Raw genomic sequence first — 24,432 nt, forward strand, 5'->3', positions numbered from 1 at the left:
CAATCTACCCCAATGCATTTGCTCACGAGTACATTGTCATGGCTGCAACAAATCGATTGTCAACTTGCTTAAACCAGTCTCATTGGGAATTCATTTCACTAGCTATATTAGTATTACCAATATTACCGATGGCTGCTATCTTGGAATTGCTAATAGGTATTATGATACCACAAACACCATTCACTTAACGGCAAAATAATGTTTATTTGATTATGATGCATATATACTAACAAGTACAGATGATGTATATTTAATATAGAACGATTTCACTGACCGAGTATATAGCTTAATATCAGTCTATGCAGAGGTGGGTTATGTACATACAGGAAACACATGGTGGGTTATGTACATACAGTAAACACATGGTGGGTTATGTACATACAGTAAACACATGGTGGGTTATGTACATACAGTAAACACATGCCAAATAAAGCAATATCCTAAGCGTCTTACAGTGCATGTTTCGTGAACAAATCGCTTAGAAATTTACCAGAGTTTTTGTCTCCGGCAAAACAACAATATAATTAACCCATTTATGCCTAGCGTCTAGAAAAAAGTCTAAGGCAAACAGCGCAGACCAAGGGTCTGCGCTGTTTGCTTTAAGGAATTTTCTGTAAGAAATATTCTAAATATAGATATAAATATACAAGACATCACTAATTTTGGAAATAAATTGAGCAAATATAGAAGGATGGGAGAGTCCACTAGGCATAAATGAGTTAATAATAATATATTTGCATTATGCCAAAATAAAACTAGCATGCATCCACCAGACAGCTAGCTCCCCAATTATATATAACATTTGCAAAAATAACTTTTTAACAAAGAAGAAATAAAACAAAACATCAAAACTAACAATTTACAATATTGAGTCAGGACGCATTCTAGTTCACAAAAGAAGCTTATTTCGGCTGTGCACTTTTCATATGCTTGTTTTGTGTTTGTCATAAGCTTCATTTTTTTTTAAATGATCATGGATTTTTATTCAATATTGATACAAAAGCAAACAACGGTTTCCTGGTTCCATAAAGAGACCCGCGTCGTGCGAAAATGGACCTTATGCCATTTACGACCAGCGTGAATGTAGACAAGCCGGCGTAATGGCGCAAATAATAAAAGACCCATTTTCGCGGATCATCCATGGAGTGCATCTCGTATTTTTCTAGTCAAAACACAAAGTATTTAGCCGGAGATGAAACTTTTCAATGTGGACAATGCAGGGTTATTTGTGTTTAATCCCTTTGCCCGGGCTTAAGTAGGGAAATAAGCTGATAACAAATGGAATATCCATGGACGCTATTTACAAAGCTGTGTAAGGAATATCTTAACATCATAACTTATATGGACTAATTTAGTCCGCGAAAATAAAATGCGAAAACTATATTGTAAATAAAAAGAGTAGAGAATCCGTTTTTAAATGGCTTAAGTAGGCGAAATTTGTTTTAGCAATTTGACATACATCTCATTAAACCAACACGATTTAATGTCGATTATATTCACGGCGAATCTATTATTTACCTCTTCGTAATTGCTGCGGACCAGAAAATGCAAGTTTATATCCAAAAGTGCAAGAATGTACGATACATATTACAGACAAACTATTTATAAATACAAGACATCTACCGTGGCCTAACCTTGCGAATATGGAAATGATATAAACGTTATGTTTTAAGAGTGGTCATGTATACTGAATGTTGAATAACAGTTGAGCGTGACATATAGGCAATTAAAATGCGCGAGTTCACACGAGATATTTAGTAAGCGTAAAACAACAGTGACTCATCAGTAACAGGCTTGTATACGACATAGATCTGGGCTTCACTATTGCTGCACTCGCCAAAAAAATATTATAATCCTACATTATGGAAAGCTGTATATATCTACATGTTGATACATATACTAGTATTTCAATATTCCAAAATAGCTCAGTCAAACAAATATTTCGTTTTCGTCATAATGATAAAACTTCATAATTATTTATTAATCTTCATGCTTTACAGAGTACATTAATGTTTGTAAATATGATAAAATGAATAAAAGCATATACTTGATATGTATCCTTGAAGATGTTACTGGATGATTTACCCCAAATTATGCATAAATTATTAATACGGGTTCATACAAATTGTTCACTAATTCTAAAGCGACAAAGGATATCCGTTTCCTGCAGAAGTAAGTCACGTGCCAAACCTTCTGATGATGCCTCATTATCTCTGGGATAACAAAACCGGATTCGTTCGGCTATACACGTCACTTTTAAATTGTGTCAATGCACACAGAGAACTCAATTCTTCTGGAATGTCCTGTTTGAAATGTTATTACAACGCATAATAAGGTTCAAGTATTAAGCGCCATTGTTCCGAACGCTAAAAATGTATATATTTTCTGCATTATGCAATGTTCAAAATTAAACAGGTATAGTGACCGTCTAGCACACTTACAAACATACACAAAAAGCAAGCCGGAGAAATATTCACCATTTGCGGCATGGTAGCATATTCACTTGTTGTTGAATACAAATTTGTTTTGAATGGGTCTGTTAGTGTGTAACATCTGCAAACATTTTAAAATGCGTTTTCTATCCATATTTAATAACATTTTCGCTACGCTGTACATGTACATTAATATCATCACTGGAGCGTTCAAAGCGCATGCGCATGATAACGTCACGTTTTCACTGTTTCACGTGGTGTCTCGCTGTACAAGTCTATTCCACTAACATCCAAAAGATGGTCGTCATTGTCGTCTGGTTTTACAAGATTGTTATTTGGTTCAATGTACGACATTCTTGCGCTATCGAGTCCGTTCGTGTCGTCATACACGAGAATCGAGGGTCTCAGACTGGCGCTGGTTGGCCGGTAGATTAGGCTATGGTGCTTGGCGTCCCTCCGCCCGGTATACACCTTTTCAATCGGTTTGATGACCGTCGTGGGCATACCTTTCACGCGTACCGACTGGCTTTTACGCTCGCTCACACCTTTGACGTGCGGATTGTAGGTCAAGTGACCGTATGTGGGCCCAACACCAGCTTGATGATGACGCACCTCGACCACTCTTGCGCTGTCCACTCCATCGACTGACCATGTAGGCAGAGCGGAGCGCGGTCGTGGCGCAGATACCACGTGACTTGCGCGGCTGGATCTGGACTTCCACTCAATGCGATCCTGGTAATCATGAAACTGTCTGCCGGCGTTTCGCTCCATTGTGCTCTTTTTCCAGCTCTCATATGAAGTTGTCAAAGGACGCGTTTTCTTTACGACCGCGTAGTCGGTTGTGTCATGCGTCGGGTAAGGTGTAGATGTTGTGACGGGTGAAACTGCTACCCGCTCGCTCACGCTTCGGTAATCTGGTACGGACACACGCACATGCGTGGTTGATCCTTCTGTGGTGACTGTGTATCCGTTTGTCTTCGGGCGTAGCTGAACCTCCTCGTTATCAATGAACACGGTATCAACTGTATCATCATGATACCTTCTCTCAACAACGACAGTTGGCTTCACTGGATGGCTATGCACTTCAACGGCGACTGGTTTGAAACCGCGCGGGCTTCCGGCTTCAGATGCTGTCGTCATGCCTGTCGATTTCTCGAGCATTGATTTAATATCACGCAATTCCTGCGAGAGAGACTCAAGCTCGAGACGAAGAGCGCCCTCAGAAACTTCGGATCTGTTGTCGGAAAAATCCGCATCGAAAGATTCTCTTTCGGATCTTGACGGTCGACCTTTCTTGTACAGTGGAATTCGCACGCCGTGTTCGTATACCTCGGAATGTCCATTTATGTCTGCGTGTTTCCCATTCACAAGAGTGGTGGTCACCTGCTGGGTTTCGCCGCCACCACCGTCTATATTCAGCATTTTCCTCAATTCACGCTTGGAGTTGTCGGCTTCCTTACCGCGTAAGGTCCAGTTGATTTCCTCGCTAGTAACGACTTTCGTCGGCTTACTGCGTACGACGGTCACCGACTGGCGGATGGCGGCGCTCAGTCGCCGAAAGGCTGTGGCAAACAAGCTGGCGTCCATGGCATCCTTACAACGGAAGACGCTGATCTGGTACTGCTTGCTGGGATCCTGCGTGTTACCGACTGCGACGACGAACAGCACGTTTGACGATTCTTTGTGCAGCGTGAAGAACTGCAGGTTCTGCATTCGAATGGCGTCCACGAGCTTCGATCCATGGATGGCGGAGTTCTTAATGTAGCGCAGGCCACTGCGAGACAACTGCAGCGTCACCTTTGTACCCTTAGATGTGCTGATGTTGTTCAGGATGTGCTGCATCTGGTTGCTGTCCACGCGCTCGGATATGAACGTGCCCAGGTGGTGTACCTTTCTCTCGATAGCCTCTTCGGTTTCCATGGCAGCAGGAATTACTTTACAGTGCGGGCTGTCTTTGTGTTAGGTCTTTTTCTGTTTACTGCTGAATCAATTTGAGGAGTTCAGTTTATCCCACCTGAAAAAACAACAGACATGAAGTTGTAAACTCAGGTTATGAAAAGTACAACTTAGGTGTACGGAATTCCAATTGCTCAAGTACACGGTAAACTGCACATGGTAGTTTGGCAGTAGCTTTAGATGATTCGCTAGACTGTGACGAAAGCCTCCGAGGCAATACGAGGTACAACGAAACATCCATGACAAAATCAAATGAGGCAAAATACTGGTATGTCTATTACAGAATCGATACTATTGTCATTACACATCTTTACAGGTAAAGTGTGAATGTACATTTATCAAAGCGAAAACTAAACATAACCACCACGTTTTATTTCTATCAAAACTTTGTTCAGAACATTTTAAGAGCCAACAACAGCATGCAAGCGACTTGTTAAAAATGTTAATTAATATAAATTCACCCAATATGAATACCCACACGGTCGTATCACAGTTAAATTCGTTGAATTAGGCTTATTTCGTGCTTATAAATTTGTTGAGTACGCTTTTTAACTAAGTTTCGAAATAGGAAAACTTAATGTAAGTGGTCCTAAGTAATATGTATGCACAAATGAAATCAATAAAAACGCAATACAAATATATGTAATGCTATAAAAAACAATGAAGCAAATTTTTGGGAATGTTACATGGTCTATAACACCCGACGATTGGGTTGTGTACATGTTCAAGTCAAAATATCTTTCTTCATGTTCATATTACCATACAACTAATTTACGTATATACCACTAACAGAACGAAACATGCTTTCGATTCTCTTAAGAATGATAAGTAAATGTAATTTAAATATTTGAAGGAAACCTTAAAATATATTAAATACATGATATCCATTGAAATACGCAAACGTATCGAGGGTTAAATACGGCTGTTTGTGCCTTGTTTAAAAACGAGACACGTGTTTGTACTTTGTCTTAAAATATGTGCAAGTCTTATTGACAAACTGTTTGATTTTAATCGTTTAAAAACTTAATTTAAAAGGGGTAAAATCACTTTAAATATATCCAGGCGCTTATTTGAAACATAATATAACATCATTTTATCATAACCTGAAAGGCGCTTTTTCGTGCGAATTATTGAACAAATTACAAAAGACAGATACATATTAAGCGTTATCAACACTATTGTGGTATGTCAAAGAACCCGAGGGAGCCTAGTTGTGTCCGAAATAATACTTTTTTGTATCGGCCTTGTAATATACCTCATTCTTGCACAAAATGAAAAGAACATGTCAAACAAATCTGTGTACTTTTAAGTTCAATAAAATTAAGCAGTGGATCAATAGTTTCACAGAAATATGCGGATTGTAGCCTATTCAGCCGCGGGTTGTGTGGGTCGCACAAATTTTACATAGGTTAGCATTCCCAAGTTAAAACTGGCAGCTGTGCAAACAGCTATTATTTCAATCGATAATCGATCATTATCCCCACGCTTTTTGAAAAAAAGGTGGGGATATTGTGGTTATCTCCGCCGTCCGTCCGTCCGTCTGTCTGTCTGTCTGTCCGTCCGTCCTGGCCACTATCTCCTCCTACACTAAAAGCACTAGAACCTTGAAACTTACACACATGGTAGCTATGAGCATATGTGCGACCCTGCACTATTTGGAATTTTGATCTGACCCCTGGGTCAAAAGTTATAGCGGTTGGGGTGGGGCCGCGTCAGAAATTATCACTCATTTTTTTAGGTTATTTTACATTGACTTCTTTATTTCTACACCGATTCACTTCAAATTGATACTGGACCTCTCTTAGGACAATACGGTCAATCTCAACCATGCATGGCCCCATTCCCAACCCTGGGGCGCCCCGCCCACATAGGCCACACCCACCAAATATTTCCATTTACTATAATTTTTTCATTTCTACACGGATTCACTTCAAATTGATACTGAACTTTTGTTATGACATTAGGGTCAATCTCAACTATGCATGGCCCCAATCCCAACCCTGGGGCGCCCGCCCACATAGGCCACACCCACCAAAAAATTCCATTTACTATAATTTTTTCATTTCTACACGGATTCACTTCAAATTGATACTGAACTTCTCTAATGACATTAGGGTCAATCTCAACTATGCATTGCCCCATTACCAACCCTGGGGCCCCGCCCACATAGACCACACCCGCCCAAAATTGCCTTTTACTATAATTTCTTCATTTCTACACCGATTCACTTCAGATTGATACTGAACTTCTCTTATGACAATACGGTCAATCTCAACTATGCATGGCACAATTACCAACCCTGGGGCGCCCTGCCCACATATGTCACACCCACCCAAAATTGCCTTTTACTATTACTTCTTCATTTCTACACCAATTCACTTCTAATTGATGATGAACTTCTCTTATGACAATACGGTCAATCTCAGCTATGCATGGCCCCATTACCAACCCTGGGGCACACCTAGGTCAAACATTCGGCGTGGGGATACGCGTCGGCCTCTGCCGCGCCATTTATAGTTTAATATACAAAGATATCGTTGATGAAAATGCGTTGAATTACTAAATATTGAAACATTTGAGTCACTTAAGTGTATATGTAGCATCAATTTGGAATTTATTGGGGCGTTTTTTCAAGTCATTTATATTTTATTGTAATGTTGTTATAATTAACATTTGAAGAACATACCAAATAAAGATGAGGAAAGCATAACATACACAAATCATATCGTATCATATCAATGCGATAGTAATGCTTTTTTTGCGATTATCAGCAAAGAAACAATTTATTCATTAGTGTGTTTCATAATTAGAACGGGACACAACTTAATATATCGTCGATCATCATCCGTTATCGTAGCTATTGATCGTGTTTTTTCTAAGCGTTGAAAGAAAGAAAAGGTTAAAACTAGTAAGAATTGCAGTTTGTATAAATGTACAATGCGCTGTAAATGTGTGTGGATTTCTGTTGAGCTGAGTGGTTTAACAAATTGCTCAATCTCATGGAGCATCTGCGATGGTCTGATTAGAGAGGTTATATGTCAAAGTTGAAACATTGTCATGGCGTGGAAACTAATCAGATACGCACCAGCGCTTTAGACATTGGTTGACAGCTCGTAAACATGTAATCAAAGCCTCTAGAATACGTAATACACTACGTCTTCGGTTTAAACCATTCTCTTAGGTATTACAACTATTTTAATATGTTAAGCGCGTAAAGAATATATTGTTCACGATTAATTCATTCAAAACACCGTCAGAGTGAAACGATCTCGCAATCGACCAACAAGTTATATAAACACATACACGAAAACATTAACTCCGATTAAATGTAGAAAACTCGCGACGTTGATTGGATGATTACTCTTTATCATGAAATTCTAAGTGTATCGTTCATAATTAAAGATTTTTACTACTAAAATATATCGAACCCTCTGTATAGAAACATCCGATGTATTCTAAGTTTTATCTGCACATATTTTTCAAATGACTATACACGTTTGAATGAAAACAGGTGTTTGCTAACTAAAAAGAAATGCAGTCGTCTAAGAGGATCATACGATGAAAGTGACTGACCTGTCAGCCCCACAACCTTGAGCGGACCGAAGCCGTTTACCCATTTATGCCTAGCGTCTAGAAAAAAGGCCTTGGAAAACAGCGTAGACCCAGATGAGACGCCGCATGATGCGGCGTCTCATCAGGGTCTGCGCTATTTGCTTAAAGGAATTTCTGAAAGAAATATTCAAAATTTAGAAAAAATATACTAGACATCCCTAAGTTTGGAAATAAATTGATCCAATTTGGAAGGAAGGGAGAGTCCACCAGGCATAAATGGGTTAATGTTTATGGACTGACGGGACTGTCCCCATATTACGAGAGGGCCCACAGTTGTCCCTACTATTTCTCATAATATACATCACATTTAAGCGCGAATATTGCATAAGAACATAATAAAACATAACGGATAAATGTATTAAGCGTGTGTACGTAATTCTTCTGAAACATTCGCAACTCAACTTGACGACATTAAGCCAACTCGGAAAATATTTGCGATGTAAACTTTGCTGCAAATAAAATACACTATAAAAGATGAGAGGGCACTATACAATTCTCTCGACCCAGAGCCTGCGGGCTCTTTAGTGTTCATCGGCCCGATAAAATACCCCATGTGTAAATTACTCTTAATAATGGACCAATGATGTGAAAATACAAAAAGAAGAATAATTACTAAATTCTAAATCAACCATATAAACTAAATTTAAAAAAATGATATAACAACCGTAACATCAAAAGTAATGTCACATTCGTGATATTAAACATTATTTTTAAAATCGCTCACATGTTATTGGCAAACATAGCATATTGAAGAAACGAAACTCCACAAATACTTTAAGCAAATAAATGTATGTAACCATCAGTTAAGGCAAAGTTTCTTTCATTTTAGATAAACAACTAAAAAAACTTTCAAGCGATGTTGAACATTAAACACATACTGATATATACTAGGCCTATACATAAGACAATAACTCAGTATTGCTTGCCCAACGAAGGATAATCTACAACGAGTTTCTGCGATCATTACATTATTTATATTTCTTATTTACACAACGGCCGCTTAGTATGCCCACTGTACATTTTAATACAAAGGCCGTATTTCAATCTTAAAAATATGTCGCTCTGCGAACACATGCTGAAAATTAGACAAACAAGAGTCTTATCTATTTACCTTACACACATATGTCCAGCTATTCAAAAACTAACGTCCCTAAACAATCTGTATACAATTCACATACCAGGTACATTTGAGCGTTCAAGCAAAATATATCTTTCCTGTCCGTTTATGGACACGCACTTCTTTCATAACTCAAATAAGGTAAAATGACAAAGAAACACAACATTACCATTAAAAACAATCCCTTTCCAACACACAGGTTGCGTTCTCAACTATCCCGTTCTAAATTTTTATTACATCAGGTAGCCACCCGACTTGCGTGATTTCACCGCTAATCCTTTGCGTGTAAAACTATTTCAATGGAATATATACGACGATTATATAAACATTGAAACCTCGTTTACAAAACTGCAAACCATTTCAAATGTTGTCACGGTTCGGCTCCCAGCTTGAAAGGTGAAGTTATACATGTTCGCAGTATGACACTTGGCGAGGTTGGGCCGATAAATCTCAATACGTTTACAATACACAATCAATGAATGTGTATGTTGATATGCTACGGGGCCCAGTGTGCGTAGTGTCTGCACATGCCTTGATTTGTTCGTTGTATGGTATGTTTTCTTAAATTGTCTGGTTAAAGACACGCACAAAGTCGAGGTACTTGGTGAAATACACATTATACGTATTTTGCTTTTGGGAATTATTGCACGCATATTAGCTGTCAATGCGTTTATGTATCACATTTGCCTGCCTCGCTACATTAGAAGAACAATGAAAGGTCGTATAGTTGTTTACAATTCATTTGTTTTAGCATTCTATCCACGAATTAAACATTATGTTCACAATATTTTTACGAACATCATGGAAATTAATAGCAATTAGAAAGACATCATTAGGAAGACCAGTAACTTCATTCTTGAAATAAATTAATGACAATTGCTATTACTGATATGTTGAATGTCGTTAATGTGCGTATGGCATACGAAACTATTTTCTCGTGAAGCTAACGGCGGAATTAAGGTGTTTCCCGTATTGCAACTGCTCGACCGAGTACATCGACTATTTGGTGTTGTTTACGAGCTCCAAAGTTGAATTTCAGTGCTTTAGGCAAACAGCTGTTTTTGTTAATAATCAATATCATACCTACATGCACATGCCACATTTGTTAAATCGAATTTTTTTATGGTAACACAATTGAACTCTGACCGATTACCGTGATAACATAATTTTGTAACCGTTGTACCAATTTTTCACCCAACAAGTTCTGTGTCGTCTCCGCCTTCTTTCTCGGCCCAACAAATTATTATATTGCTGCTCTGCTTCTAACATAAATTGCACGAAAGTAACATGTAAAAAAAATTGAGACAACAACCTCTTTTTATATGCACATTTTCTGAACGTGTTGTATTTACGGTTTGAACGTTGTAAAAACTGCATTAAACGATTACAAAACGTACTTGGAACCTACTGCGAACTCCTTAAAACGAGTACAACGTACTAAGAACGTACTGAGAACTCGTAGAACGTGTTGCAAACGTTGTTAGAACTTATCTTTTCGTTTCTATTTATTTTCACGAAACAAGACCGTACTTGAGACGTAGTGCGAACGGGGTCGGTCTGTCTGAGAACGGATTGGACGGACCAGAAACGGACCAGAAACGGACTCGATCTGTGTGGCATTGTACAGGTAATTTTGGTGCGATGGCACTAAGTTCTGGCACGTTCCTAACTCGCTCCGTTCTTAGTACGTCCATTCCGTTTCCAGTACGTTGTTACTACGTTTAATTGTCGAACGGGATGATGGGAAGAAAATTTTGAGTAGACTCAAAGTTCTGAAACACCTCTCCCGTTCAACCCCGTTCCAGGCCGTCCACAAAGTTCGAAGACAGTTCGTAACACGTTGCTACTACGATCACTCCGTTCTCACACAGTTCGAGCCCGTTTAGTCACATTTTTCAGAACGTACTCCGAACGGAGTCGGTGTATTTGGGGTATAAAATTTATAAGATTGGAACGATAGCTAGGCCAGTAGGGTTCCTTTCCTTAAGTTCCTTTTTCTCCTATGTTTTTTTTTTGTAAATTTATATCTGGCATTATTCTTCATTATTTTGGATGTAAACATCTTTAATTTCATCTTAACACAATTGTTGATAACTGAATCATCAAAGTTGTTGAATCAAGATGATGCGTATATTGATGCGAACGTTCGAATAAAAATGGCTAAGGAATTCCGATGTGGTTTTTCCGTTTGTATTTATTTTTGAAGGATATATTAATACCAGAATATTTGATTTATCATGACACTCACCAAATAATTTTTATTATTATATGCCTTAGATGCACACCCTAAACTACACCGATATAGCGTCATTCGTTTCGCTTAGGCATCTAAATAGAGACCCCTCAATTATTGATAAACCATGTACCATAATAAGCGCGTACTTGTGCTCAATTATCATTTCATTTGTGTATTACTACATTTGTGTATCATTTTTTCGTGTAGCTGTTAACGCCTTACTCTCTTAATTATTTTAAATGTTCTTTTAACAAAACAGGACGCGTTATTATTTTCAAAGGACTTTTCACAGATTGGCAAAAATGAAACTTTTCAAAACCATTATTATTGACGTATGTTATGTTTTCAATGAGGTTTCCTGTTTGTTCGGACTTTATTAACATCTTAAGATTACGATCATTTTGTCCGGTTCAGAGCTTTTACGTGGACCTGGTCAAATTTTATGATCATGAAACATCAACTATTTGCCTTTGTGTATTTAATGAGTCTCCAACTTGCGAAACAAGTTTACTGTCGGTTAAGCTGCGGTATTTGAGCTGACGAAAACACCAGTTAAGTTTAAGGTTATTCAGCATCGCCCACCATCAGATGCATCGAATGATGCAGTAAGAAACGATCGTCCAAACCTCAATGGCAGTTGACATGTTTATGTTGCTTTGAAGATGTTATCGTTTGATATGTACTTGACTTGTTTAAACGTTGGCCGGTACTGTTGAGTTTTAAGTATAAGTGTTATGTAATGCGTGTACCGCTTCGGTAGATAATATGTCTTCCCATGTAAATTGCTATTTACTTTTTAACCTATACATTTATATAATGGTATAACAGAAGCAATCAATCTTCAATAAAATAAAAAAGATAAACAGACGTAGTCCTGATGCACATGGCAGTACTTTCGGTTTGAACGCAAGTATTCCATTGAAACACAGGGTTCTGTTGACATTGTAACTTAAAGGGCACTTCAAAAGCAATGCACATAATGTTTGTGTTAAAATAGATGAATAAGTTGTTCTGTGTTTACACAATTAAATCCGATCATGTTGCGTGTTCAAATAAATTTTATGTTTTAAAAAGTTGAACGTTAATCAAACCAAGTTGCGCGTGAAATTAAATTTATTGCGCGAAAATATTTTAAACATCGCGTTACAATCGTGTGTTTGTGCGCAGCATTTGTGGTAAATTAAACGTAAATGCGACTGGATGCAAATCAAATACACGTATGCTTTCACTGTAACAAATTTCGAACAAACATGTTCTCATCTTGAGTATAACTTGACCGCTTTTTCTTCCTCGTTTTCCTCATGTTCTTCATGATTATGATAATTATCTGATGTATATAAAGCTTCACCAGCAGGCACATTACATCTCCCTCTTGCTCCTACTTCTCCACATCACCCTCATCATCACTGTAATCATAATCATTATTGTAATCAGGCATTGTGATCGCCAAAACCAACCTAACCAACAAGATTTTTATTGATGATGATAATTATACATATGTCAATATTATTCCTCATGTATGTTCAGCACAGCCTTACAAATAAAAATGTCTTGTATGATGAAAGAGTCATCATTTAAATCAATTTGGACTGAAAATTGATACATAAACTTTCTGTTGAACGCTAAAATTGTACACGTAACACAATACCAGTGATATTGCATACAAATAACATTACTGTTATTTATTTCATTGAGCTGTTTGACACTTGATACTGGCAATTATCAAAACTGGAAGATCATTCGGTAATATGGGATTGACGGGAACGCCACCCAGGTGACTATATTTATTAAGTGTATTGTATTAAGACAGATTGCATCAAGTTTTGCCCAGGGATTATTTTGCCTTGCTTAATAGTCCCAATAAAACCGAAAATTGTCAGAAATATAATAAGGCCTTTAAAAAAATATTTTCATAACTGTTAGAATTGTACTATTGAGCTTAAAGCTTAATTTATCGTCTGAGTGGAGAAAGTTTAGCATTGAGTTGACAACGTCTCTTAAACTGTCAATAGTGTCCTTTGAGCTTAAATGTTTGTAAACTCTGGCTTTGTTGACATAATTGGGTGGGGAGTTTTTTTCCGTTCTTTAATGCCATATCGTCATACGATGGATAGATTATTTTTAAGACCGCCAATGAAGCGTTTTGCAATATATGGACCGCGCTCTGTCTAAAGTGGGTTAAATGTAAGTGCGGAAAGTGAGGTCCCAGATTAGCCTGTGCAGTCCACCATGGCTAATTAGGGACGACACTTGCCACTTTTATTGCAACTTTCGTTAACAAAAAGACTGTTCTTGGCGAAAATTGAGCTTAAGATGTGCGGACTGCAAAGATTTATCTGGGATGACACTTTACACACATGCATGAAAAGCCAGTTTTACAGATAGATCTTCATATAATTAATTCAACATTTAACAATGTACATTATACGTTAGAAGTTTCTACCAATAATAAGTCAGTTTGTGATGATAATATTATCTTATTTCTTTACAATTATCTATGATAACTTTATTTTGTATAACTACCAACGAAATTCAATTCGTTTCATTTACAGCAACATAATTATGGCCTTACGCAAGCAAACATCGTGCTTTTGGTTTACTTTTTCTCTCCCTGAAAAGATGGGCACAGAATCATGTTAACAATAAGATGTAAAATAGTTTTGCCAAAGTATATACACAAATTTGAGATTAAACTTTATTTTGCGTATTTGTGAAATTCTGAATTAAGAAATGTAATTTTTCTTTTCCTTGCGGCATCTTGTGCGTGATTTAAAAGCGAAACTTCCATAAAAGTTAACATTTGCAGAGCATATGATATACCCTGCCAGATATAATTATACTCTATTTTGTTCAAACGATATTTGATATTTTTAAGAAAGTAACTTTTATGCCATAACAATTATAACATGTTGGGAAGTTAATTTATTTTTGCAACCCGTCATTTGTATGTTAAAAATCTTTTTAATGATCTGTGTCATGCGACGATGGGTCCTATACCATAATTGACCAACGCAGCTCCAGACCAGCCAGCGATATCGCGCAGTCTTGTCAGCAGCAAGGTGTCCAATATAAAGTCACGCATATTAAGCAGAAATGGAAGCTACATTGGACTGATTTTAGCATGACGCGGGTTAAATCATAAATTCGATAGTGTAGGGGGTGATTATATCGGTGTAATAAGCTTGTGTGGACAGAGTGTTACCGCTGTGATAGCTGGGTCGGAGGGTGTCGGCATAGAGTACACAGATAGGAAAACATTTGATTTTGCCAATAACTCACAATATGCACTAGAATATATAGTAAACCGATTTTTACTTGTGTCAAGCAGTTATAAATGTTAAATACATTGGCTGGATTCGCGACTTCGCGAAAACTAAACATTCTGACGTCATTATATCCATAACACTGCAAATGAGGACACCTTGTCATTGAGTCGTTTATTTGAACAGTAATTCTGTTCTCTCGCAAACAGTGAACGTGGTGACACCATGATATTCATCTTTGAGCTTTGCTTAACATATTTTGAGATTATTCATTCCTATCGCAAATACTGAAATTCAGTTGTGAGTATAGCACATCTAAAAAACGTAATTCGATCACGTTGCAGGCATTGCTCATTCTGACGTCATAATATTTAGTTGCGCCCATAGAACCCCTGACTTTATTCCACTTGGCAGTGCGCTTTTCACACTCTGATATCTATTAAGTTCTGAGAACATTACGCATTCCAAAGCTATACTTGCGCATGTGTCGTGCGTCAGCGTTAACTTGTTTATTATTGCATTTTAACTTACAAACAATACCATCGAAACCACTCGCACTGCTTCAAATACTCTTCTAACAGTACCAACATCACCATTAGTACTTGCGCCACCACCAATAAAAGTAATATTTACATCAGCTTTGGACATTTGACACTTAAAATATTTTTTTGAAAAAGTAGGTCGCTAAGTAAATATGTTCACTGAAATATTTTCTATATATCTGTCTTGAGTAGGCGGTTTGAATGAATGGAATGAATTAATAGACTTGTATAAAAACCAATAGACACGACATTTGTGGTTTGGTTCATATGTCTTATGATATTTTTCTTATTCCCATATCTATAACCGAAAAAAGCGAGGGCAATCAAAACGTGTGGGTGGTTGAATCAGCGTATTTTAGTAAAAGGAGCCCATACACCAAGCACGTTCTTAGCAGTTCGACCACGTTCTCAAGAAAATGCAGAACGGGATGTGAACTTGCTTGAACGTGTAGTTTTGATCAGGAAAAAATCAATAATATGATTGAATCACGTTCATACACAGTTCGCGCTACGTGCAGCTCGTTCCTATCCCGTCCTATCCCGTTGCCAGTCCGTCTTTATGACGGACTGGCAACGGGATAGGACGGGATAGGAACGAGCTGCACGTAGCGTGAGCTCTGTGTGAACGTCATTTAGTTATATTGCAGATTTTTTCTGACCCAAACTACACGTTCAAGCAAGTTCACGTCCCGTTCTGCATTTTCTTCAAAACGGGGTCGAATTGTCTAAGATCGTGCTTAGTGTATGGGGCCCTTTAGATGCGTGTAACTTATATTGTTAAACATATTCTTCAATAAATATGTTTAAACCACAAAAAAAAACACCAATTCGTGTATATAAACTTTGCATCTAATATTTAATCATATATTTAGAATATTTTAAGACTGCTTCAAAGAGAAAATGTGTTTCTTTCATCATTTGAAAACAAAATGGCAAAATGCAGTAGGGTATATTCCAAATTAACCTGCAAGTGGTTTTATTGCTGCATAGTCTATAACTGACATGAATATGCATGCGACCTGATACCAAAATGAGCTTACCAATTAACTATGAGGCAATACAAATAAAAATTCTCCTGTCATCGGCATGAAATAATATTCAAGCATTTTCATCCTTGGACTTATAGGGTTTGGCTATAAGCGTAAACATCTGAAGTGTCTGTTTGATAAATGTATGATTACTTGCAATTTTTTTCCGGGTCATAAACTTAAGTGACAGGGTAAAGATCTAATGATATGATTGCCTGATTTTTGATGGAAGCCATTTTTTAAATTCCTACGCCATTGAAGCGCGCAAACATGTTTTCTGTAAGGATATTATCTGTTTTCACAATTACTTCTTTCACAAACGCATCAATATATGAGTGAGTTTAAATCAGAATATTCATTTTAAAATGAGCTACATGGTCCACAGATAATGATAATTATTATATATGTGTCGGTTCAGTGCCAAAATAATACACTTTGAATAAATACCATCGTTTATACGCGGTCCATTTCTTTGTTGCTTTCACCGATACACTTTTTTTCGAGACCTCCAAACAGAATCTCATAAAAAGTCAGTGTTGTAGTAGTTGTAGTTATTCGACAACATCCTCGTAATATTACACGTCAAATTGATGTCGATAAGGACCATGTTTTTCTTTTTAACCCATTTATGGCTAGTGGACTTACCCATCCTTATAAATTGGATCAATTTATTTCCAAAATTAGGGATGTCTAGTATATTAATTTCTATATTTAGAATATTTCTTACAGAAATTCATTTTAGCAAACAGCGTGGACCAAGATGAGACGCCGCATGATGCGTCGTCTCATCTGGGTCTACGCTGTTTGCCAAGGCCTTTTTTTCTTGACGCTAGGCATAAATGGGTTAAGTGCGAGAAAGCGTGGGTTGCTTGTAAAGAATGCGATGTGGGGTTAGCATAAATTAAAACGTATTCAGTAATATATAGATAGATAGTTTATTTCAGGCTTGTACATGGTACATCGTCTATCATGTTTAACACGTCAATTATCAATGTTATGTCTTTTCCATTCAGATATTCACTGAAAAAAGCGTCAAAATAAACCACAACAATCCGCCTTTAAACACTCATGATGTTTAATAACGACAATGTTGTGTTCATGCCGGGATACTTTCATGTGAAAGAAGAAATGGAGCATTATGAAAGGACTGCGTAGCTCCTAATCAGACAGCGCGATTGCGCACGCTGGTATGGAGCTTCGTTTTCTGAATATTTTATAACACTCATTTTTTTGCTTGACGCGGCTCCATTAATGTACATTCGTTTTGATTTCATTGACATGTTTTATAAATGATTCTGTATTTGCCATTGCTGAATAATATGTATGATAGAACGCTTCATGTTTTTACATGGTGTGTCGAATACCAAAATAATGACCAAAATAGTAGAGTCTGAAAACATTTAACTGAAAAAGAGAAAGCCGTATAAAATAATGAAGCAGAATAAAACAATGAAACCAAAGTAAATAACCATAAATCACAATAAAGACTTACAGGCACACTTAAGACTTACAGCCAACGAAATATGTTCGAATCATATATACAAGTTTTATTTTCGTAATTATTGTGTACAACAAAAGTTGGTTATACCCAAACGCTCGGGGCTAAGTAACGATCTGATATCCTCTAAATAGTAGAATTGCGAAATACGATTACCGAAAAGATTGAAGATCTTAAAAAAAAAAGAAATGCTTTACAATTATTTGTATTGCATTGAAAGAGTGCCAAAAACATGGCAAGTGTATTTTTGTACGCAGACAGGTCTATTTATTAACCAGTGTTCATGAAACGAAAATCAACTAAATTTTTCCCAAAATATTCGTTCAACATTGGAACGAAATTCCGGACATCTTTCATGTAGATACAATGTCTTTTTAAATGATTAACGCATCACATTAAATTTGCCAGGCGTTTGGTTCACGTTTTAAATTGGTCAAGTGTGCGATAAATCGCAATAGTATGATTTGCTTTTCACTTACGATGTAGTGTACGCACACCAGGAGAACTACACATTTTATACTGCATTCATGTATAATAACATATACATATATGTAGTTATTAAGCAAACATTAAACAAAAACCAGTAATCGCTGTCAACAGATGACGTCCTTTTCACGGATAATTTAAAATCTTTATTGGTCGTGAGACATTAGTTTTCGTTTATTTTGGGGTTTGAACGATCCTCGATTTAACACAGACATGGAAAAAAATGACTGAAAATCACAAAATGATTCATTTTTCTCAAATCTGAATTCGGCGAATATTTCCCTTTTTCGACTAAATGTTTTTTTACAGTATTTGATATTAAACCATGTAAACATTAATTTCAAAGCGTCATTACTTTGATCACAAACCATATTATAAAAAATGAGACTTTAATGGTGATTAGAAAGTTTCTGTTCATCGCCTGTGTCATAACCTTTCAGTCTATTAAAGTTTCAATTGCATGAACACGTGAATTCATACAATGTAGCATTTATAATCAATAGAATCGGGTAAAAGATTCTATTATTAAAACGTTATTAAACGATACGAGTTTCTTATTTCAACTGTGTTTGTTGAACTTTTATTCTGTCATTGAACGCTTTTAACTATCTGTTCTCCATTTATTTATTAATACATCTATTGAAACAGACATTACCCGTCATGAATATCTGGGATCGGCTTACTCTGTTGGAACATATAGTATTTTAAAATTGTTCTAATTATCTTCACATTTGTGCAGACAGTTATCACATAAAATAATAAAAAATAAGCTAGACATAAAATAATGCAAACGATCCATTTTGTGTAAGTGATATCTGGTTCAAGTGCATTTCCAAATAATACCTGTAGGATTCAATAAAGAGGACATACAGAACATGAACATGCACACATGTAAACGACTTGAAATTGTGTGTTGCGAAATCATGCATTGAACGAAGATGAAACACCTGATGACCTTATATAAATTGTCATTTGTAAAACGAGCAAAGTGTGCTCTATGTAGTGACAACTAGAGAAATAAGGACTAAATAACTTAATCAATCATAACTCAAACACGAATGCGCCACCAAATAATCAAACGGTTATGGGCATATTAAATGAACAGCATTCTCCTAAACTAATAATTGCTTTGAAGTGCAATCCATATATATCCACGACCCCATATACGATATCGACCAGTTATCTAACAAACTTCATTAATTAAATTTTGCTCTTCCCATAAAACGCCTACTCAATATGCACACATTTAAAATATTCGATTTGAGATACTAACTAAGCGGTTGAGGTCTTTCAAAACAGTATTCAACGTGATAAATCTGTTCCAACACGTTTGCGGTTGGGACCCCGGTATGCGTAATTTAGTACAACCAATAAAAAGCTGAAGCAATGGTTTTGTTCAAGTTATGTTCTCTTCATGTTTTTTTCTATTTTGGAAATATGAAGTAAAAATATTAACTACAACATACTTGATATACATAACAGGTAACACATGCATAAAAACAACATTAACAAAAAAAAACAACAACACAGAAACAAATAACGTTTTCGTTCTTTATACTCAATATATCGGTACACATATGCAAAGTTTATATGGTCCAATCACAAGTTCATATTGAAACTAGACGACATCTCGGTATAGAATATGATCTTAGATATTGCACACATTGTCTAAATGAAGAAAACGCTTTTGTCATTGAATGTATTTTTTTATTGTTTTAAATTACACGAGGAAGGTTCTATACACGTTGTTTTCTTGTTATATTGGAAACAGAGAAAAAAGAATTTTTTAATCTGGTGTAAAAGAAAATCAATCTGCAATTTTATCCCACTTTTACAGCGAATTCGGTTGATTAAAGCCCCGTCGAATAAATATCATCTATAATCAACGGCAGGAAATGACGTCAATATTTCGACGAAATGACGTCATAAATCCAGCGAAATTATCCAGTCTAACTAATGTTGTTTAAACAAAAAGGTTTACAAAATAAAAAGTGGGATAACTAGAATAATAGATTAGTGTTGATTATACGGGCAATAGCCCGCGAAGCGGGCGTTGACCGTTCAAACATATGGAAATTTAGACATAAAATTACATAAGAATACCACATATGGATGCGTCTCAAAAAAAAAACTTGCCACGCGACATATATTTTCGCGATGCTATTTATGACCTTGAACAAATCAAAAACACTTTGGCATATGCTAAATCACATGTAAATACATACCTCAGGAAAAATTATATCAATGACATCATAATTGCGTAGCGAATCGCACTTATATTCTCGCATTATTTGTTTTTCTTCGCAACCGTTCCAGAATTAAGTCATTACTCAATTATCTCCCCTGAATACTCATCTTCAGTGGGTATAAGCCGAAGACTGGTTCACTACATATAGTGAAAGTCTTTACCAAACACAATTTACGTGAACATAACCCGTCTTAAATATATTGCCGAATCTCAGATTTCTTTCGAATTTATTTGCTTTGATCTTTTCGATATCATATTGTTATTATTATCCTGACAAATCGCAAACGCTTGTTTAAAAAGTATTTGTTTTAAACATTATAGTTGGCATCTCTAATCTTCCAGTATTCTCGCGGTTTTTCAATAACGACACCCTACTGTTTATTTGTCAGGCTTCGTGACGCATTTTCCATTCGCTCTCAGAAGTTTTACGTGTGATCATGAGCAATATTCTGGTAAGCTGTCGTTGTTATCCATCAGAAACACATTTATTCACAGAATTTAAAGATATTCAGATCTAACATTTTAGTCTTTTAGCTTTAATTTTTAACGTATTTACGCCTTGTCTGCTCGCACTTTACCGATATCCCGAAAGTTTACATATCACTATAATAAGTTTAGGCCTAAAACCACAAAATCCAATACCGTTGGATTTTCGTACCACAATCTTACGTAAAAAATCTTCCAGATTCGAAATAAAAAAAAACAAGACATTTATAAATTGTCTGCATTATTGACCAATTTTTAAGATATTTGTTGGTTTTCCGTTTTTAGAAGCTGTTCTGCCAAGGCAAGAGCTGGGCATCACACAAGCCATTCTATCCAGCAAAACTGACAGTTTTGGTTTACAGAAATCAACAAAGGAGGGATTACTGAACTATCAAAATTTCCAAGCTATACACACAGTTATTTATTACTGTGGTGATCTTCATTGGTTCTGTTGGTTTACTTGGATGGGACAAGTGTGAACTTTTATAGAACTTTGAAAAGATTATATCTGTCTATCTATAAACAAAATTCAGCTATGGCATAATGAGATCAGATGTGCAAACAATGTCAATGGGTTGTTAAATTAACAATTTGAAGGCAATTATGCTGAAAAAAATATGAAAGTTCCCATCCATATTTAGTCTGTATATCGACAAGTGTCTGCAAATAAATGTCAAACTAGTAATACAAAACTTACCACAAGTATGTAAAAGCACTAAGTACCTGTTGTGATCATTTTTAGTAAGATAGTGTAATTCTAAACAGTAGTGTAATTCTAAACAGTAGCAAATAGCTTGTTTAGTAAATGCATAATGCATTTAATATGATTTCTATTCTATTGTGTAATTAATAAATTGGTTGTTACTTGTTAACCCATGAGAAATGTTTTATGGCTAGTACAAAAACCAGCATTGTTAATTTTGTAAAAGGTAATAAAATAACACCACTTTGTAATTTCATATAGGTAAATATTCTTGTACTGTAGGTTGATGACAGTGTTTAAGTATTACTTATTTTGTAACTATTATTTTATGTGCAAATAAATGATGTGAAGTGTTTTGTATCTCCACACAATACCACATACCTTTATATATATATGTACTGTGTTATGTGTTATTTGAATGTTTTAATAAAAAAATATGGATGATATAACATGATGCATTCTAATATTTGCATTCAAATTGTAACTATAGATCTAAGTGTATGCAGTTTAGACTGTGATTTAAGATTTGCTATAAAATGGCTAATTTTTTAGTGGCGACAAAATTTAAACTATTCAACAATAGTTTGCGAAAGAAAATTAGAAACCTGCAAGATACCTTTATTAAATATTTTAATTGCGAAACAAGAATGTTGTTATGCTGTTACACATAATTATACATTGATAATAAATAAGAAGACAATTAGCGGTGTTAAAGTTTCCCAACAGTAGAAATAATTCTTCTGATGAAGTTAGTGGTATACAGACGAAAGCTCCAGGTATGGCTTTCAATACGTAGTGTGTGTTATTTGACAGTCTAAAACTTATTGGATTAAAAAAAATCCTGTCAAATTTGTCAATCAAAATTGATTTGACACATCACATGATTTTGATTATGTTAAATCAGTGTAAGTGAGTATTTGCTAAATGCAACTGCTTTAGCAAGCTGTCCAGTTGAATTGAGACATTTGATGAAAAAACTGTTTCCTGGGTAGGACCAGTTCTTAGTGTCTATATGACGTACCATGACGTCGAAAGTCTACAAGACCTACTAGGTAGAACGAGAAATGTACTTCGACGTCCAATTTTCACCGACCCTTGAGTGTTAGCCAATCAGAAGACATCTACATCTGTTGCTTTTAGAGATATTTGACATTGAACATAATAATTATTATTTCTTATACCAAATTATTCGACTATCGACCGCTTACTCATAAATATTGTGCGTATTTATTAATCATTATCATTATTATAATTTATACCAAATTATGCGACTATCGACCGCTAACTCGGAGATATTGTGCGTATTTATTGACCTGGCGTGGCGGAATTAACCTCTGACTTATGCAAGTCATGGTTATCACAAAATACGATCAACATGGACGTTATTATACTTTTTGTGTTTTTTAGTGTTTTTTATCCTGTCAATGTTTGGTTACTGTTGGGAATTTCATACACAGTAATGCGCTGGACGGTAGTGATACTCCGCCCCGCATAATCAATAAATACTCACACTTTGCTGAATAATTGTAATTTTAAAAGGGTAAAAATTGAATCTTCTTCAAATTTGTATATAATCTATTTCAATGCATTAAATACTTGAAACTTCTATGTGTTTTTTGCCATTCTGATATTTTTATTCATTTTGTCCTCAATTAAAAAAGAGATTAAAAACATTTATTATGAATAAATCTGAAGGAAAAGCGGCTAAAGAGACAAGTGTTTTGATTGGCTGTTCAGAAAATGTGTACGTCGAAGTACAAACATGTATGTCGAAGTACAAATTGTACTTTGACGTACAAATATATACTTCGAAGTGTATTTTATATTTGTATGTCGACGTACAATTATTGTACTTCGAAGAACATTTCTCTTTTTACCTTGTAGGTCTTCTTGATTTTCAACCCTAATGGTACGCTAAAGTATGTCGTTAGGGTTATCTAAAGAATGCTCCCACTTAAGGGATCAATACAGAGACCTCCCGGTGACGAAGCCAGTTAGCAGACACCCCATCCACTATACCACAGCCACCGAACCAGCTTTAAATTCCTGTGGTTAGAAAACAAAAAAAAATAAGGTGCTAGGCTCGTGCTTTTTGTTTTCTAAGCTTCGCATGATAAACCTGATCTATAATCAGCACTAACCTATTTTTCTCTATATAATCTGACATTGAAGAAAATTGCATTATTTATATAATTCTTAATGCGAAAAGTATGAACATTAAACTATTCACTCCTCATGTATAATGTGACTTGTCTGTATATTATATTTCAGGCCGATGGCCTTTAGTTAAGAAACAAATTATCTTGTCTTGTATAACTCAATGTATTGGTACACATTTTATAAATGGAAGCTACACAGTTGAAATAATAGTTTACTACCGAACAAACTTTTATTGAACAATATAGTTTTTTTTCGAGAGTATTCAAAGAGTATCGCTTTTCATGATGGTTTTCCTATTGTATATATAATTATATATTATACGTCCCGCAATTAAAGTAAGCCAATCCATATTCCGGGATAAAAACTAGTTGCGTTCTGTATTTATACAATATATACAACAAATGTTGAACACAATCAATGTTCAATCTTCTAATCATCTTTGATAAATTTCTATAAAATACTTTAAATAGTTTTAGTATCTTTATGTTGTATCGGAGTTAAAAAGCAAAATAAAGTATCGTTTCTTATTGCGTAGCGAAATAAATAACGACTCTTTAATAAATTTTCTTTGATAAGGATAAATAGGATCTGCTCCAAAAAACCATAAACATCAGATAGTGAACAATTATTTTATATTATTGACTATATTTACATTTACTTTATGT

General features: G+C 35.7%; 1 protein-coding gene and 1 long non-coding RNA gene across 5 annotated transcripts in view; one reads left to right on the forward strand and one right to left on the reverse strand.

Annotated features, from left to right (window-relative positions):
- LOC127834428 (uncharacterized) overlaps nt 1-22,234 on the forward strand; it is a 29,174-nt gene extending 6,940 nt beyond the window's left edge. Inside the window, exons 2-4 of one of the 2 annotated variants that reach the window (XR_008027937.1) lie at nt 10,641-10,744; nt 13,049-13,127; nt 21,190-22,234. This is a non-coding gene — a long non-coding RNA (uncharacterized LOC127834428). The remainder of the gene's footprint in view (nt 1-10,640; nt 10,745-13,048; nt 13,128-21,189) is intronic. The other variant, XR_008027936.1, reaches the window with a different exon arrangement.
- Nucleotides 185-9,622, reverse strand: LOC127834330 (uncharacterized). 3 transcript variants are annotated; one of them, XM_052360079.1, is made up of 2 exons: nt 9,287-9,622; nt 185-4,446 (listed from the first exon to the last, which is right to left on the reverse strand). In XM_052360079.1, exon 2 carries the CDS (start codon nt 4,350-4,352, stop codon nt 2,667-2,669), a length of 1,686 nt encoding a protein of 561 aa, XP_052216039.1. In that variant the 5' UTR covers nt 4,353-4,446; nt 9,287-9,622; the 3' UTR covers nt 185-2,666. The 3 variants fall into 3 exon arrangements, with proteins under 3 accessions (XP_052216039.1, XP_052216045.1, XP_052216055.1); XM_052360085.1 differs by having other exon boundaries at nt 9,179-9,305; XM_052360095.1 differs by lacking the exon at nt 9,287-9,622 and adding an exon at nt 9,112-9,258.
- Nucleotides 22,235-24,432: the final 2,198 nt, after the last annotated feature.

The sequence above is a fragment of the Dreissena polymorpha genome, chromosome 1 (genome assembly GCF_020536995.1).
Source record: "Dreissena polymorpha isolate Duluth1 chromosome 1, UMN_Dpol_1.0, whole genome shotgun sequence".
Classification (NCBI taxonomy): Eukaryota; Metazoa; Mollusca; class Bivalvia; order Myida; family Dreissenidae; genus Dreissena; species Dreissena polymorpha.